General features: G+C 42.2%; 1 protein-coding gene across 1 annotated transcript in view; it reads right to left on the bottom strand.

The window, feature by feature from the left end:
• The window catches only part of LOC110535604 (sickle tail protein homolog), a 243,719-nt gene extending 226,948 nt beyond the window's left edge, over positions 1-16,771 (bottom strand). The window contains exon 1 of the mRNA XM_036935332.1: positions 16,592-16,771. Within this exon, the coding sequence (XP_036791227.1) occupies positions 16,592-16,664 (73 nt within the window). The 5' untranslated portion in view covers positions 16,665-16,771. The remainder of the gene's footprint in view (positions 1-16,591) is intronic.
• Positions 16,772-17,383: the final 612 nt, after the last annotated feature.

Genomic DNA, 17,383 nt, shown 5'->3' with positions numbered 1-17,383 from the left:
TTTAGTCTAAAAGAAATGTGAGATCATTTCTAGATGCATTTTATAGTGGAGATCAAGTTTATAAATTCCCTGGCTGGGCTGATGAGACAGTGGATTGCGCAGTCAGATTGAACAGAGTAAATCGTCATTTTAACATCATAGATTTAGTTGGTGGTAACTTGTGGAATAGACACCGGCTGGAATGAGGTTTTAACCAATCAGCATTCAGGATTAGACCCACCTGTTGTGTAAATAGCCATAGCACAGTGACATAATTGTGTAATAAATCCGTAATAAATCAATTTAATACACCATCACAAAAAAAAGAGTGCGTAGGCAGGTCTATGAATTTTCTATTTATTTCAAATCAACAGAATAGCACATTTTGAGTTTACTGTTTCAAAGGCTGAAATGAGGCCAAGCAATCTGGAGGCCAGTCAGATCAGATTTGTTTACATTAGATTAGGCCTACACGCTCTTACACCAAACAAAGGTTATGGAAATAATAACAGTAGGCTATAATGTAGAGCACAGTAAAGCAGTACAAGCAATAAGTCACCTCGGGGGTTTGTGGTATATGGCCAATATACCACGGCTAAGGGCTGTTCTTGACCAAACGAGGAGTGCCTGGACACAGCCCATAGTTGTGGTATACTGGCCATATACCACAAACCCCTGAGGTGACATATTGCTATTATAAACTAGTTACCCATGTAATTAGAGCAGTAAAAATACATGTCTTGTCATACTCGTGGTATACGGTCTGATATACCACGGCTGACAGCCTATCAGCATTCAGGGTCTCGAACACCTCAGTTTATAATAGAAGTTATACAGTGCAGCTGTTGATAGGCAGAGTGATGATGGCTCGAAGAAGCCTGTTCATGGTCGGAAAAATGTCTTTGGGACAGGTGTCAAGCACGTTGATGAGTGATGGATAGGACCGACCCTCTTGTACCTTTCGTTTAACCTTTCTGATCTCCCCATCCCGGATCCGGGATCGTGAATACAGACTCAAGCTCATTACCATAACGCAACGTTAACTATTCATGAAAATCGCAAATGAAATGAAGTAAATATGCCATCTCTCAAGCTTAGCCTTTTGTAAACAACACTGTCATCTCAGATTTTCAAAATATGCTTCTCAACCATAGGAAAACAATCATTTGTGTAAAAGTAGCTAGCTAGCGTAGCATTTAGCGTTAGCATTAGCGTTAGCATCCAGCACGCAACATTTCAACAAAAACATAGAAGCCTTCAAATAAAATAATTTACCTTTGAAGAACTTCTGATGTTTTCAATGAGGAGACTCTCAGTTAGATAGCAGATGCTCAGTTCTTCCAAAAAGATTCTTTGTGTATTAGAAATAGCTCCGTTTTGTACATCACATTTGGCTACCAAAAAAACCTGAAAATTCAGTCCTCAAAACGCGAACTTTTTTCCAAATTAACTCCATAATATCGACTGAAAACATGGCAAACGTTGTTTAGAATCAATCATCAAGGTGTTTTTCACATATCTCTTCGATGATATATCGTTCGTGGAAGTGTGCTTTCTCTCCTGAATCCCAGGAGAAAATGCCCGCACCTGAAGATTACGCACAAATTTAGACAAAGGACACCGGGCGGACCCCTGGAAAATGTAGTCTCTTATGGCCAATCTTCCAATGATATGCCTACAAATACGTCACAATGCTGCCGACATCTTGGGGAAACGGCAGAAGGTCTAAGCTTATTCCTGTCGCATTCACAGCCATATAAGGAGACATTAGAAAACAGAGCTTCAGAAATTCTGCTCATTTCCTGTTTGACGTATCATCTTGGTTTCGCCTGTAGAATGAGTTCTGGGGCACTTACAGACAAAATCTTTGCAGATTCTGAAACTTCAGAGTGTTTTCTTTCCAAAACTGTCAAGAATATGCATAGTCGAGCATCTTTTCGTGACAAAATATCGCGCTTAAAACGGGAACGTTTTTTATCCAAAAATGAAATAGCGCCCCTAGAGATGCAACTGGTTAAACTGCTGTACAAAAACAGTTCTGTGTCCTCCACAGAAATGCCATAATGGGTACTGGGTGGCTATATCATTAGACCAAATTAGTCTGATCGGGACAGGCAGACAGCTGCGGCCTTCATTGTCCCATATGAATCGTTCTAAAAACGACTGTTGAGATCAATAAATTGTCTGTCCAATATCTCATTCCATGATGCTTTTCCCCACTGTAGATGTAACAAGCGAGTCCCCAAACCTTGTTGGCAGTTTTCTGTTTCGGGAACTGGTAGCTGACATCCCAGTTGTGGATTTCATTTTTGGCAATCATTTGTAAGGTTAATGATTTTATTGAATTCACCTTTAGAATTGTCTCTGAATGTACTGAAATTGTCTTTAAGGCCCTCAATTAGATTGATGCAATCAGTGATTGATATAGATTGGGACTGGAGGCCCTTCGCAGCGAAATCACTGATATAAAATAACTTAGCAAATGCTCCAACATCCTCTTCTATACGAGGTCTCTTGAAAAAAATGTAACAGTGAGCTTTGTTTGGCCATTTACTTGTTTTTGCTTGCTAACGGTGAGTAGCTAGCTGTTTACTGCACATGGGTATCAGTGCGAAGTGACGTGTGCCAGAACCCGTTCATTATTTTGAAATTGACAAGCTGGTAGTTCCTTTTTTCTCTCATTTTGTTTTTATTGTTTTTCCTGGTAAGTAATCAAGTCTACTTCAATTTCATTAAATAGGCCTACATGAAATTGATTTTATGTACAGCACTAGATTTTATGTGGGCCTACCTTTAATTAATGAAAGAGTTCCTTGAGTGTCCTGAAAGGCATCTGCCAAATATAATGTATTTTTATCATGGTTGTCAATATACTGTATAGCCCTTTTCCCTTCCCACCCCTCTCGGGTGTATTCTATGAATTATATCAGCTGGTGTATCTTTAGGCCAGTGCCTGACTTGGACCGTTTAGGTGCAGGAACTCCTCAATACTTGTGTGCTAATATTCTATAGGAGGTTCCGGTGAGCTCCTGCCCAAGTCAAGCACTGTCTTCAGGCAAAAATGTAAATATTGTCCCGTTTGGAACACTGACAACTTATTGCTCAATCTGATTGCTTGGGCCTGGCTCACCAGTGGGTGGCCCACTCGTGCATACACAGCTGCTTCACAATCATCTGTGTCAGAAAGCAATTTCCATTCCCAGAGCCCCCTTCAAAAACACTGTCATCATCAGGACTGGCATATCATGGATATTAGAGCTTTGGGGCGAAACACAGAGAAGGTTATTACACATAGCACATCCTAGAGAAACCCCCGAATAAGGCAGATCAGCACTAATCACCAAAAGAGCAAAGTGGACATTCTCAAAGCACAGCTCAGAGGGTCTAAGGAACACAACAAATTGGGTGGTCAATTGAGACCTCCGTGGGAGTTATGGGTGCATACCAAATAGCACATGGGTCCTGGTCAAAAGAAGTGCACTATATAGGGAACTAGGGTTCCATTTGGGACGTAGCCTAGCTCTTTATACTATTTTACAGAGGGGTGGTTTAGATCAAGTTCTCTAATCACTACAATGATGGGGGAGATGTTTGTTTAATCGCCAGTTGTATCCACAGGCTAAACAGGGCTGTGAGATGGTTGTTGTGTCTGTAGGAGCACTGTGTGTTCTTGCCTAGTGAAACAGCCAGTAGGAGTCATTAAGTGCCAAGTGTTGAGTGTTGACAGATACACGTGGCATCTGTTTCCGAGCAGATGGCCAGCATTACTTCCAAGACCTCAATCTGCTTCTTCATTTGTGCATTTGACGCTGATTAAAGTCAAAGCATGTCTAGACCTCATAAACTCTATGTAAACAGACCAGGGATCACATGTATCAAGAGTCTTAGAGTAGGAGTGCTGATGTAGGATCAGTTTAGCCACTTAGAGCACAATGAAAAAGGTTACATGGACAGGGAAGACCGGGGCCCATATCCACAAAGCATCTCAGAAAAGGTCCTAGGAACCCTGTTAGAAACCTGCTTTAAGACCAAAAGAAAACCGAGCTCAGAGTAGGTTTTAGGATGATGTTAAGACATTGTCCATACAAACTCTGAGCCAGGAGTAAAATCATCTGATAAAAGTTTATCTCAGCTGGTAATCACAACAGTTTGAGGTACCACAATGGAAAGATAGCGATGACGCTCATTGCCATTGTTGCAAATGATGGGGAATACCTTGGCCTCCCGAGTGGTGCAGAGGTCTAAGGCACTGCATCTCAGTGCTTAAGGTGTCACCACAGACACCCTGGTTCCATTCCAGGCTGGATCACAACAGGCCACGTTTGGGAGTCCCGTAGGGCGGCGCACAATTGGCCCAGTGTTGTCTGGGTTTGGCCGGTGTAGGCTGTCATTGTAAATACGAATTTGTTCTTCACTGACTTGCCTAGTTAAAAAAAATATATAATAATGAACAATTGTGATGAGGCATTGCCAACTGCGAACTCTACAGCACGCTTCAGACAACCACGGTGAATGAGACTGCACATCAAATGTCGCAATGGTAAAGCGTTTCATATCATTTTCGCCTGACACATCACTTAGCCTACTACTAATTCTTGCCTATTATGTTGTCATGGCATAACCATTTTTTAAGAAATTCTGATATTTTGGATAATGTGATGTGTGCATATTGCAATGTTCTATCATTAATCACAAACACATACGCCATAGATGCTGTCAATTGCCAAATTTATCATTTTCATTTTTACATTTTTTTTTTAACAATACACCAAACGGATGAACTTCAAATAACCAGTTGGGTTGGACATAACATGACGTAGGTTAATGAAATAATCAAACAAAAAATATGTGATTCTTTTTTTTGCCCAGTGGTTATAATTACGTAGGCATATCTTGTGAATTAGGCCTCGTGTAAAATCCTTGTCAAAAGCGCAAGTAGGCCTAGATCATTTATGGGTTGATCATCGAAATTTCAAAACGTTCTTTCAACTCCAAAGCACTTGCCTGTCTGTGGCGCAGGAACCACTGACTCGCTGCCTTTTTCTGTCATCAAGAATCCCGCTGGTAGCTCTTAACTCGTTAGGACAGCTCACAAGGTCTCCTAAATATCTGTCGAATAGGTGGGACTCTTTTGACTAAAGAGGCTTCATTGCATAGCTTTTATCTTTACCCATAAGAGTAGGAGTAAAAATGACTCTATTCTCAGCACTTTGTGGATACGGCCCCTGATCCCAGATCAGCAATCCTAATCTGAGACACTTTCAGAATATCGGCCCTGGTACAGACCTGAGAAACAACCCTTACAGAAAAACCACAGGAATTTCACGTGATAACATGTTTCACATTTGATCAAGTGATCTCATGTGATCTTATGTGAAGTTAATGTGATAACGTGACAACATGTAAAAGCAACATGTGATAACATGAAAGAACACATAAATGTGACAATATTAAGCCTTTACAGGTCTGGAAAAACATCCTATGGAGAGATGAGACAAAGATCATCTTGGAAGAGAAGAGTATGAAGAAGAGAAGGAACTGCTTATGATCCTAAGCATACCACCTCATCTGTGAAGCATGGTGGAAGTGGTGTTATGGCGTGGGCATGTATGGCTGCCAATGGAACTGGTTCCCTTGTATTTATTGATGATGTGACTGCTGACAAAAGAAGCAGGACGAATTCGGAGGTGTTTGGTGCTATATTATCTGCTCAGATTCAGCCAAATGCTTCAAAACTCATTGGACGGCACTCCACAGTGCAAATGGACAATGACCCGAAGCATACGGCGAAAGCGACCCAATACTTTTTTATGGCAAAGAAGTGGAATGTTCTACAATGGCCAAGTCAATCACCTGACCTGAATCCAATTGAGCATGCATTTCACTTGCTGAAGGCAAAACTGAAGGGAAAACACCCCAAGAATAAGCAGGAACTGAACACAGCTGCAGTAAAGGCCTGGCAAAGCATCACGAGGGAAGAAACCCAGCATCTGGTGATGTCTATGGGTTCCAGATCTCAGGCAGTCATTGACCGCAAAGGATTTGCAACCAAGTATTAAAACTCATAATTTCATTTATGATTACATTTATGTCCAATTACTTTTGAGCCCCTTCCTTTCAAATCCATTGTGGTGGCCTACAGAGCCAAAATGATGCAAATTGTGTCACTGTCCAAATACTTATGGAACAACTGACCTCAGCTCAACATGTGAAAATATCTATTAAAATGCGATTTTCACATGTGAAACTGTGAATTTCAAAATTAACTTTGTTAAATTCCGAGTAGCTTTGCAACCCAACCCAGAACACAGCAGAAGAGAGAAGAGAACGCAAGAGAAAGTGGATGGAGAATTCATCAGATAAGCAAAGCAGTCTGATCCAATAAGAATCACGAAGACATGAGTGGCGTGTCAAAGATCCAATCCGATTCCTTCAGACATGATTGGCTTTTCATAGAGGGAACACCAGTGGTGTAAAGTACTTAAGTAAAAATACTTTAAAGTACTACTTTCGTATTTTTGGGGGTATTTTTTTGGTTTTAAACAAGAACGCTGCCGTCTTCTTAAAATAAGGAATTTGATATTTTTATTTTGATACTTAAGTATATTTTAGCAATTACATTTACTTTTGATACTGAAGTATTTTTAAAACCAAATACTTTCAGACTTTTACTCAAGTATTATTTTACTGGGTGACTTTCACTTTTACTTTTACTCAAGTATGACAATTGGGTACTTTTTCCACCTACTGGAGAACACCCCCAATCCACCAGACATTCCGTCCGGATATACCAGACACACCTCTGTGTGTGTGTGTGTGTGTGTGTGTGTGTGTGTGTGTGTGTGTGTGTGTGTGTGTGTGTGTGTGTGTGTGTGTGTGTGTGTGTGTGTGTGTGTGTGTGTGTGTGTGTGTGTGTGTGTGTGTGTGTGTGTGTGTGCTTGTATACTGTCCGTGTGTGTATGTGCATGTGCTTCAACCACTCTCATTCAGGCTTGATTTTGTAAGAATGGCCTGAATGTTTAGTCTCACTTTTAAAAGTTCTTATTCTGGTAACTCATACCCAAATATTGTTGTTGATTCGTCCTATACTCGTATTTGTTGCCAAAGCATAAATTGGAGAAGAAAAAAAAAACACTTCAAAACCACACCTGAAACTTGATGTCATGTTGGGTCATTGGCTGAGCTGGCCAATCAGTGGTGTACTTGCATGAATATTGTTAATGACCGGTATACGCCCACGCCATTCTATTGTTGGGGTACGCCCACACCATTCAAAGTTGCTTTTTAACATGCGTGTTTCAAAAAATTGTAAGGAAAACTATTTCACCCATATTGTCTTTAATTACAGGTAATATTTCATAAAAATCTGGAAACACTGAACAGTTGGTTTAATGCTTCAAATTGGGTTGAAATGCAATGAGGCAAGAAAAACACAACATAGTGCATTTGTCAGCGGTCAGTAAAAGGCAAAGCCTGGGAGAATAGATGTCCTTTGTTGAAGGGGTAACTGAAGAGGTTGATCTCAGTAAATCAGGACGCAGATATGGAGAGGTCAGCAGAAACATGAGAAATTCAATAGAACCATTGATTTTCTCAGAATCCCCTAAAGGGATAGTTCAAACGAATTACAAAATGACACCTTAGTTTCCTTACGCCGTAAGCAGTCTATGGACAAGGTATGACAGCAATTCATGTTTTGGTTTAGTTTCCCTGGCACTGTTTCCACATGTTAATGTTTTAGCATTTGTGCCACAAATCCCATTCAAGTCATGGGACCGATATTAGCATTTTTCGCTCATCATGTCCAAATCATCCAAAAGTATCTCAAATTAACCGTGAAGCTCAACTTTTAGATAATTTGAACATGATGTGCGAAAAATGCTAATATCTGTTTAATAACTTTAATTTGTGCCACAAATGCTAAAACACTAGCATATGGAAACAGTGACAGGTAAACTAAATCAAAGCATGGATTGCTGTCATACCTTGTCCATAGACTCTACAGGGTAAGGAAAACAATGTGTAATTTTGTAATTTGGGTAAAGTATCTCTGCAGCAGGTGGTTCAAAAGAAGTGGAAAAGCGGTGCGTCTGTCTACAGCAGTTTGTTCGGAACATCTTTTTAAACAAATACATTTTTTAAAACATCGTGAAGCTGGAATGGGACAAAAGCAGGCAAACAGGTGCTTGCAAGTCCTTGTGCTTCGACACTAAAAACATACTTGACATTAACTCAAGGGTACATTAGCTTTTATCTGAAAGCCGTGGCCCTAGTTAAAGTTAACAAAACGTGACCCTATGTTAGTGTAGTGTTACTCTTAGGGTGAGGCTATGGGCTGCCCCTTAAATCTTACGGTTTCAGACACAGTAACTGAAGAGCCCTTGAAGGACTGCTTTAAATCCAACTTGAAAACAGCTGTTTAGCATCTCTGGAGAGGCTATTTCTAGCAGGGAGGGAAGTGTGGATCAGCCCAAGTGCCCGACCGATGTAATCAGCCTCCTCCCCAGACAGGAAGACAGACAGACAAACAGGCGGACGGAGGGGTGGGTGGAAGGACAGTAAGCAGACATATAGACAGAAGGACAGACAGATGGACAGAGATACAGCTGTACAGATGAAAGGACAGACAAACAGACGGACGGACAGCTGGCCAATGAAGTCAGGACATTTGACTCATCCCTTCGCACCACTAGGAGAGAGGGACCGCAGTGACTAGTGCCGGTTGTATTTAACGGAATTAAATATTTAGAGAAGGATAGACCTGGGAATCTCTGTGAGGTCACTGCGTATTTAAGATGTCCCGCTGTACCTACCGTAACCTTTACGCCCATGAGTTGTATTTTCACAGGTGCATTCCTGTGTGAAGAAGCACAGTGTGATCCTCACGCCAGCACTGCACTTATCAACTCCCTATCATTAAGCTAGCATGCTACAATGTCTAATGTTAACACTGGACATAGTGACAAATGGAAAGTGATTATGTGTAAGAGATTTGACCTGGCAGCCTGTAAATGAATAAAAAATATAGAATGTGTGTGTGTGTGCATGTGTGTATTTGTATTGTATTTGCCTCGCCACAAGGAGAATATTATGTGTAAACCAACACCCAAGCTCACGCAATCCCCTGGTGATAGAGCCCTGCTCTGGTCATGCCTCCCCTCGGCCCTAGCCAACGTTCTATAACTGTTTAATACAAACTTGTGGGATTCTGACTAACCCCTATAATCCACAATAACATTCTCCCAATGGCATTGGGAACATAAGGTGAAAACTGCACTGAGAAAAAACAATGTGTTCATCACAGCAAATGTCTGTCTAGCTTTCTCAAAATTCCCAGGTTTTCCAGGAAACCGGGGGATTTCGTGGAAATTATCAGAATTTTGCAGCCCTAATCACAGCATGGGTCTTTCCCATTCCAATGCAGGACTTTCCTCTCCTTTATTCCTTACAATGTGTTGAGGCCAAAACGTATTGGTCAGTTCAATTAATAATGACTTTCAGCCATTCCAGCATCATTAGTTAACATATCAGTTATACCTGGATTAAAGTCATGGATTCATTTTGGGGTCCTTCTTCAATCCAGCTGCCATTTGTACCTACATAAACAACATGGTCCTCCTGTATGTATCTGGTGAAATTATATGAGATACCACACACAGCCCTGTGGTATCCCAGAGAGACAGGCTTTCCTTGGATGCTAAACCCAGCAGCTGTCTTTTAATCCTGGGATATATAGAGAGAGAGAGAGAGCGAGAGAGAGTATGGATGGATGTTTGGGAGGGAAACCTGACACTCTCGTCACCTGGCTCTGGACCACAGGATGGGGGATGTGGGTGGGGGAGGGGGACTGCTGCTGAAGAGGCCATTTTGTGTTTCTCTCCCGAGCCATTCTGAATACAATCTGAGTCCTGCCCTACACACAACCTCCTGACGACTTTTCAACCCTGGCGCTGCCCTGATGCAGATCTCTCTCACTCTCCGCACATGACTCACACACACACACACACACACACACACACACACACACACACACGCATACAGTCGGAGACACAAATAGACACGCCCGAAAACTGGTGCATGTGCCAAAAGGAGTAGGTATCGTCCTCTACAGCTGACGTACACACACACACCGGTTCGATGACCTGACAGGGCTGTGTGTAGCAGCCTACTCTCTGGAGGGGATTTGCAGAGACTGGCAGTATTCCATTGTGTCTGTGCTCACGTGGCCTGTCAATCACCCTGTCACTGTGGAGATGATGTCCCAGAGTGGGTGCCTGCACTGCACCAGCGAAAGGAGAGACGAGAGGCACAGCTACAACTATCATATATGCCTCACATAAGCATCATCAGGCATCATCATCCCATCATTGCATTCACCACATTAAAAACACAATGGCCCGTATTCATAAAAGCATTTTCATGAAGCGCTGACCTAGGATCAGGTCCCCCTGTCTATGTATTCTTATTCATCCTAGATCAGCACTCCTACACTGAGACACTTGATGAATATTGTGCTTTTTGCTAGAGAAATAGTGGCTGCTTATAACCATGTGTCTGTCCTCTGTGACTGTGTGGTGTTGTGGTGCACGGCGAGGCTGAGGTACCACTGGAGAAATAAGTGGCTCAAGGTGAGCATCACCTCAACAAGACAGAGAGCGCACAGTGTTCACCAAACCCCTGTACACACAGACTGCATCTATCTAGCGATGACATCAGGTCAGCACGGGCAAGATGGAGAGCATTGCATCAACACACTGAGCATACAAAACATTAAGAACACCTGCTCTTTCCATGATATAGGCTGACCAGGTGAATCTAGGTGAAAACTGTGATCCCTTATTGATGTAATTTGTTAAATCCACTTCAATCAGTGTGGATGAAGGGGAGCAGACAGGTTAAAGAAGGATTTTTAAGCCATGAGACAATTGAGATATGGATTGTGTGTGTGTGCCATTCAGAGGGTGAATGGGCAAGACAAAACAACTAAGTGCATTTGAACGGGGCATGGTAGTAGGTGCCAGTGCACCGGTTTGCGTGAAGAACTACAACGCTGCTGTGCTTTTCACACTCAACAGTTTCCTGTGGTTATCAAGAATGGTCCACCACCCAAAGAACATCCAGCGAATTTGACATAACTGTGGGAAGCATTGGAGTCAACATTGGCCATCATCCCTGTGGAACGCTTTCAACATCTTGTAGAATCCATGCCCCGGCGAATTGTTCGTAATGTTTGGTATCCTGAGTGTATATTGCAAGGGCAACTGTCACCTAAAGTAAGATATATCCGAAGACATTCACTGTGTGAGTGTAGAATAGAGTGACCCTTGACATTGATGTCTGTGTTTGGCTGGTGTCCCACTGATGTGCCCTACAGTGTAGATCACAGGTTAGGGGCAATACAAAATGTCCTACTAATCTAGCTTCAGACATGTCATGCATTTGGATGATGGTATACAGTACAAGTGTCGTTCTGTTGCAGGCATAATAAGTCTCTCTCTTCTGAGTTGAGGCAGATCAGGCCTGGGTTCAAATATTATGTGAAATAATTTCAAATACTGTGTTTGATTGAGCTTGCCTGGCGAAATGTAACCAGTCTTAACCCCATCCATCTGGCACTCCAGGCAGGTTAATGCAAATGTTGAAAGTATTTGAACGATTTCAAATAGTATTTGAACCCAGGTCTGGGGCATTCTGTTGCTTTCACAAATTCCTCAAAGAGAAGAGTAAAAAAAAAAGCACTTACAGTATATATACAGTGGGGCAAAAAAGTATTTAGTCAGTCACCAATTGTGCAAGTTCTCCCAGTTAAAAAGATGAGAGAGGCCTGTAATTTTCATCATAGGTACATTTCAACTATGACAGACAAAATGAGAATGAGAATGAGAATGAGAATCACATTGTAGAATTTTTAATGAATTTTTTTGCAAATTATGGTGGAAAATAAGTATTTGGTCACCTACAAACAAGCAAGATTTCTGGCTCTCACAGACCTTCTTTAAGAGGCTCCTCTGTCCTCCACTCATTACCTGTATTAATGGCACCTGTTTGAACTTGTTATCAGTATAAAAGACACCTGTCCACAACCTCAAACAGTCAGACTCCAAACTCCACTATGGCCAAGACCAAAGAGCTGTCAAAGGACACCAGAAACAAAATTGTAGACCTGCACCAGGCTGGGAAGACTGAATCGGCAATAGGTAAGCAGCTTGGTTTGAAGAAATCAACTGTGGGAGCAATTATTAGAAAATGGAAGACATACAAGACCACTGATAATCTCCCTCGATCTGGGGCTCCACGCAAGATCTCACCCCGTGGGATCTAAATGATCACAAGAACGGTGAGCAAAAATCCCAGAACCACACGGGGGGACCTAGTGAATGACCTGCAGAGAGCTGGGACTAAAGTAACAAAGCCTACCATCAGTAACACACTATACCGCCAGGGACTCAATTCCTGCAGTGCCAGACGTGTCCCCCTGCTTAAGCCAGTACATGTCCAGGCCCGTCTGAAGTTTGCTAGAGAGCATTTGGATGATCCAGAAGAAGATTGGGAGAATGGCATATGGTCAGATGAAACCAAAACATAACTTTTTTGGTAAAAACTCAACTCGTCGTGTTTGGAGGACAAAGAATGCTAAGTTGCATCCAAAGAACACCATACCTACTGTGAAGCATAGGGGTGGAAACATCATGCTTTGGGGCTGTTTTTCTGCAAAGGGACCAGGACGACTGATCCGTGTAAAGGAAAGAATGAATGGGGCCATGTATCGTGAGATTTTGAGTGAAAACCTCCTTCCATCAGCAAGGGCATTGAAGATGAAACGTGGTTGGGTCTTTCAGCATGACAATGATCCCAAACACACCGCCCGGGCAACGAAGGAGTGGCTTTGTAAGAAGCATTCAAGGTCCTGGAGTGGCCTAGCCAGTCTCCAGATCTCAACCCCATAGAAAATCTTTGGAGGGAGTTGAAAGTCCGTGTTGCCCAGCAACAGCCCCAAAACATCACTGCTCTAGAGGAGATCTGCATGGAGGAATGGACCAAAATACCAGCAAAACCTTGTGAAGACTTACAGAAAACGTTTGACCTCTGTCATTGCCAACAAAGGGTATATAACAAAGTATTGAGATAAACTTTTGTTATTGACCAAATACTTATTTTCCACCATAATTTGCAAATAAATTCATTAAAAATCCTAAAATGTGATTTTCGGGATTTTATTTTCTCATTTTGTCTGTCATAGTTGAAGTGTGCCTATGATGAAAATTACAGGCCTCTCTCATCTTTTTAAGTGGGAGAACTTGCACAATTGGTGGCTGACTAAATACTTTTTTGCCCCACTGTAGTTGAAGTGGGAAGTTTACATACACGTAGGTTGGAGTCATTAAAACTCGTTTTTCAACCACTCCACACATTTCTTGTTAACAAACTATCGTTTTGGCAAGTCGGTTAGGACATCTATTTTGTGCATGACACAAGCAATTCTTCCAACAATAGTTTACAGGCAGAATATAATTCACTGCATCAGAATTCCAGTGGGTCAGACGTTTACATACACTAAGTTGACTGTGCCTTTAAACAGCTTGGAGAATTCCAGAAAATTATGTCATGGCTTTAGAAGCTTCTGACAGGCTAATCGACATAATTTTAGTCAATTGGAGGTGTACCCGTGGATGTATTTCAAGGCCTACCTTCAAAGGCAGTGCCTCTTTGCTTGACATCATGGGAAAATCAGCCAAGACTTCAGAAAAAAATTGTAGACCTGAAAAGTCTAGTTCATCCTTGGGAGCAATTTCCAAACGCCTGAAGGTACCATGTTGATCTGAACAAACAATAGTAAGCAAGTATAAACACCATGAAGCGTGCAAATCCATCCCAGAACAACGAGTCATATCTCGACCTGAAAGGCTGCTCAGCAAGGAAGAAGCCACTGCTCCAAAACTGCCATAAAAAAAGCCAGAATATGGTTTGCAACTGCACATGGGGACAAGAGAAATGTCCTCTGCTCTGATGAAACAGAAATAGAACTGTTTGGTCAATATGTTTGGAGGAAAAAGGGGGAGGCTTGCAAGCCGAAGAACACCATCCCAGCCCTGGATGGCAGCATCATGTTGTGGGGATGCTTTGCTGCAGGAGGGACTGGTGCACTTCACAAAATAGATGGCATCATGAGGATGGAAAATTATGTGGAGATTTTGAAGGAACATCTTAATACATCATTAAGGAACTTAAAGCTTGGTTGCAAATGGGTCTTCCAAATGGACAATGACCCCAAGCATACTTCCAAAATTGTGGCTTAAAGACAACAAAGTCAAGGTATTGGAGTGGCCATCACAAAGCCCTGACCTCAATCCTATAGAAAACTTGTGGGCAGAACTGAAAAGGCGTGTGCGAGCAAGGAGGCCTACAAACCTGACTCTGTTACACCAGCTCTGTCAGGAGGAATGGGCCAAAATTCACCCAACTTATTGTGGGAAGCTTGTGGAAGGCTACCCAAAACGTTTGACCCAAGTCAAACCATTTAAAGGCAATGCTACAAAATACTAATTGAGTGTATGTAAACTTCTGACCCACTGGGAATGTGATGAAAGAAATAAAAGCTGAATAAATCATTCTATCTACTATTACTCTGACATTTCACATTCTTAAAATAAAATGGTGATTATAACTGACCTAAGAAAGGGAGTTTTTACTAGGATTAAATGTCAGGAATTGTGAAAAACTGAGTTTAAATGTATTTGGCTAAGGTGCGTGTAAACTTCCACCTACAACTGTAAATAAGGTATTTCTGTTTTTTATTTTGAATACATTTGTTAAAATTTCTAAAAACCTGTTTTCGTTTGCACATTATGGGGTATTGTGTGTAGATTGCTGAAGGAAAATAAATATTTAATACATTTTAGAATAAGGCTGTAACGTAACAAAAAGTGGTCTGAATACTTTCCGAAGGTAGTGAGCTTGATGTGGCCTACACACTAAAAACAAATGGTTTTATATAGTTCCAAATAAGGGTTATTTGGCTTGTAACCGGAACCCTTTTAGTGCTAAATGGAACCATTTTTTAAGGTGCAATAAAGAACAATGCCCATAAGGTTATAGTTGGAACCTGTCTGGTGCTATAAAGAACCCTTTCCTATGGTTCTATAAAAACCATTAAAAAAAGGTTATCTACAGCACCAAAAAAAGGGTTCCACTATGGTTACAACATTTTTGGGGCTCCATAGGATCCTCTTTACCCCTTTTTCTCCCCAATTGGTAGTTACAGTCTTGTCCCATTGCTGCAACTCCCGTACATACTCAGGAGAGGCAAAGGTTGAGAGCATGCATCCTCCGAAACACGACTTCGCCAAGCCGCACTGTTTCTTGACTCACTGCTCGCTTAACCTGGAAGCCAGCCGCACCAATGTGTTGGAGTAAACACCGTACCGCTGGCGACCGAAGTCGCCCATACACCACAAGGAGTCACTAAAGCGCGGTGGGAAAAGGAAATCCCATCTGGCGAAAACCTCCCCTAATCCGGACGACACTGGACCAATTGTGTGCCGCCTCATGGGTCTCCCGGGTGCGACACAGCCCGGGATGGAACCCGGATCTGTAGTGACACCTCTAGCACTGCAATGCTGTGCCTTAGACCTCTGTGCCACACGGGAGGCTACATAGGACCCTTTTAATGGTTATTTATAGAACCTTTATGGAGAATGGGTGAGCAGTGAAATTGTTTTGTGATGTATATATGATCCTCAGATGTTGCACAGCTAGCACACCTGATTCAACTTCTCAATAAAAAACAAAATTACAACCAATGGAATTGTAGAAATATAATATGGCAATTAAACCAGATTAAAAAACCCTGTATGGTTCTACAAAGAACCTTTGAGGTTGAGAAAGGTTCTTTGGGTCAGTATGGTTCTACATAGAACCATCATCGCCCTTCCCACCCTCATGTTTTGGTGTGTAGCCAGCCTTGATACCAACCCAGAGACCAGGCACCCTGCCAGGTTAAATGCCATAAGGCATCAGTGTGGCCCTTATCACTGTCAGGGGCCCCTGCCAGTGGCCCTATCATTGACTCCAGGTGACAAATGAGCATTATGACAGATGATGCTACTTGCGGTGACACACAGTAACTAAACCACACTCTCATGGCAATCCTAGAAAATCATAAGCAATTAATGGTCCTTGACATGATTTTATGGATTTAATGACTTTGAATCCATGACTGAATGCATGAATATCCTAACTGCTTGTAATGCCTTTGTAATATAACATAGCGGTATATAAAGGAAAATATAATATTACAATCCCAAAATAGAGGGTTAGATAGGTAGAAATGCTATTGAGGAGGTTTGGAGCTTGGCCAAATTAATAAGCACATGGGGGAAATATGGGTGCAGGGACTGTGACTCCTAAAAAAATATTGCAAATGTAGCTCTAGCCTTATTGTAGCATCAAATACGTCTAAACAAGATAATTAGAAGCCAGTCATTTACCAAATATATAGTTGTTATATCAGCATTATTTTCCCAAATATTAATTATCCAAGCCAAGGTCAGTGTGGACACAAGCTCGAAACTTGAAAGCAACAAACCAAGAAGCAATCAAGAGTAGTGCTTACTGTGTAATTTGGGGCTGGCTTTGCGGTCACTGGGAGAAAGCTGGTCCGCGAACTGCACCCGATGTCCCGACATGTTCGATAGGCTATCTCTCAAGTCAAGGGGCACGTTGCACCACCACCGTCGCAGCTTGTTTCAAAGTATCCAACAACTTCCACCGATATGGTTATGTCGCATGGGTGACCGTATCTTGCAACTCTTGCTCCTTGAATGTGCTTACAGCTCAAATATAAAATATAGTTCAGATTGTCATTCAGTTTCGCCTTTCGTCTCTCTATGCCATTTGCTGGCAACAGATGCCAATACTGCAGCAGAAGCGGTCGAGGCAGCTTGTGATCCGGATCTGCTTTTACTACCGCGCTCACCTGACTTACTAACTGACAGCTGGTTGTGTGTGGAGCACTGGTTCATTATAGCAAATAGAGCGGGAGAGGGAGAGGCAAAGGCTAGTATATAGGCAGAGCAGAAAGGCACAGGCTGGTATATACGCAGAGAGGAAAAGGCACACGCTGGTATATAGGCAGTGAGGAAAAGGCACAGGCTGGTATATAGGCAGTGAGGAAAAGGCACAGGCTGGTATATAGGCAGTGAGGAAAAGGCACAGGCTGGTATATACGCAGAGAGGAAAAGGCACACGCTGGTATATAGGCAGTGAGGAAAAGGCACAGGCTGGTATATAGGCAGTGAGGAAAAGGCACCGGCTGGTATATAGGCAGTGAGGAAAAGGCACAGGCTGGAATATAGGCAGTGAGGAAAAGGCACAGGGTGGTATATAGGCAGTGAGGAAAAGGCAC

The sequence above is a fragment of the Oncorhynchus mykiss genome, chromosome 11 (assembly GCF_013265735.2).
Source record: "Oncorhynchus mykiss isolate Arlee chromosome 11, USDA_OmykA_1.1, whole genome shotgun sequence".
Taxonomy (NCBI): Eukaryota; Metazoa; Chordata; class Actinopteri; order Salmoniformes; family Salmonidae; genus Oncorhynchus; species Oncorhynchus mykiss.
This window is presented reverse-complemented; position numbering and strand designations above follow the sequence as displayed.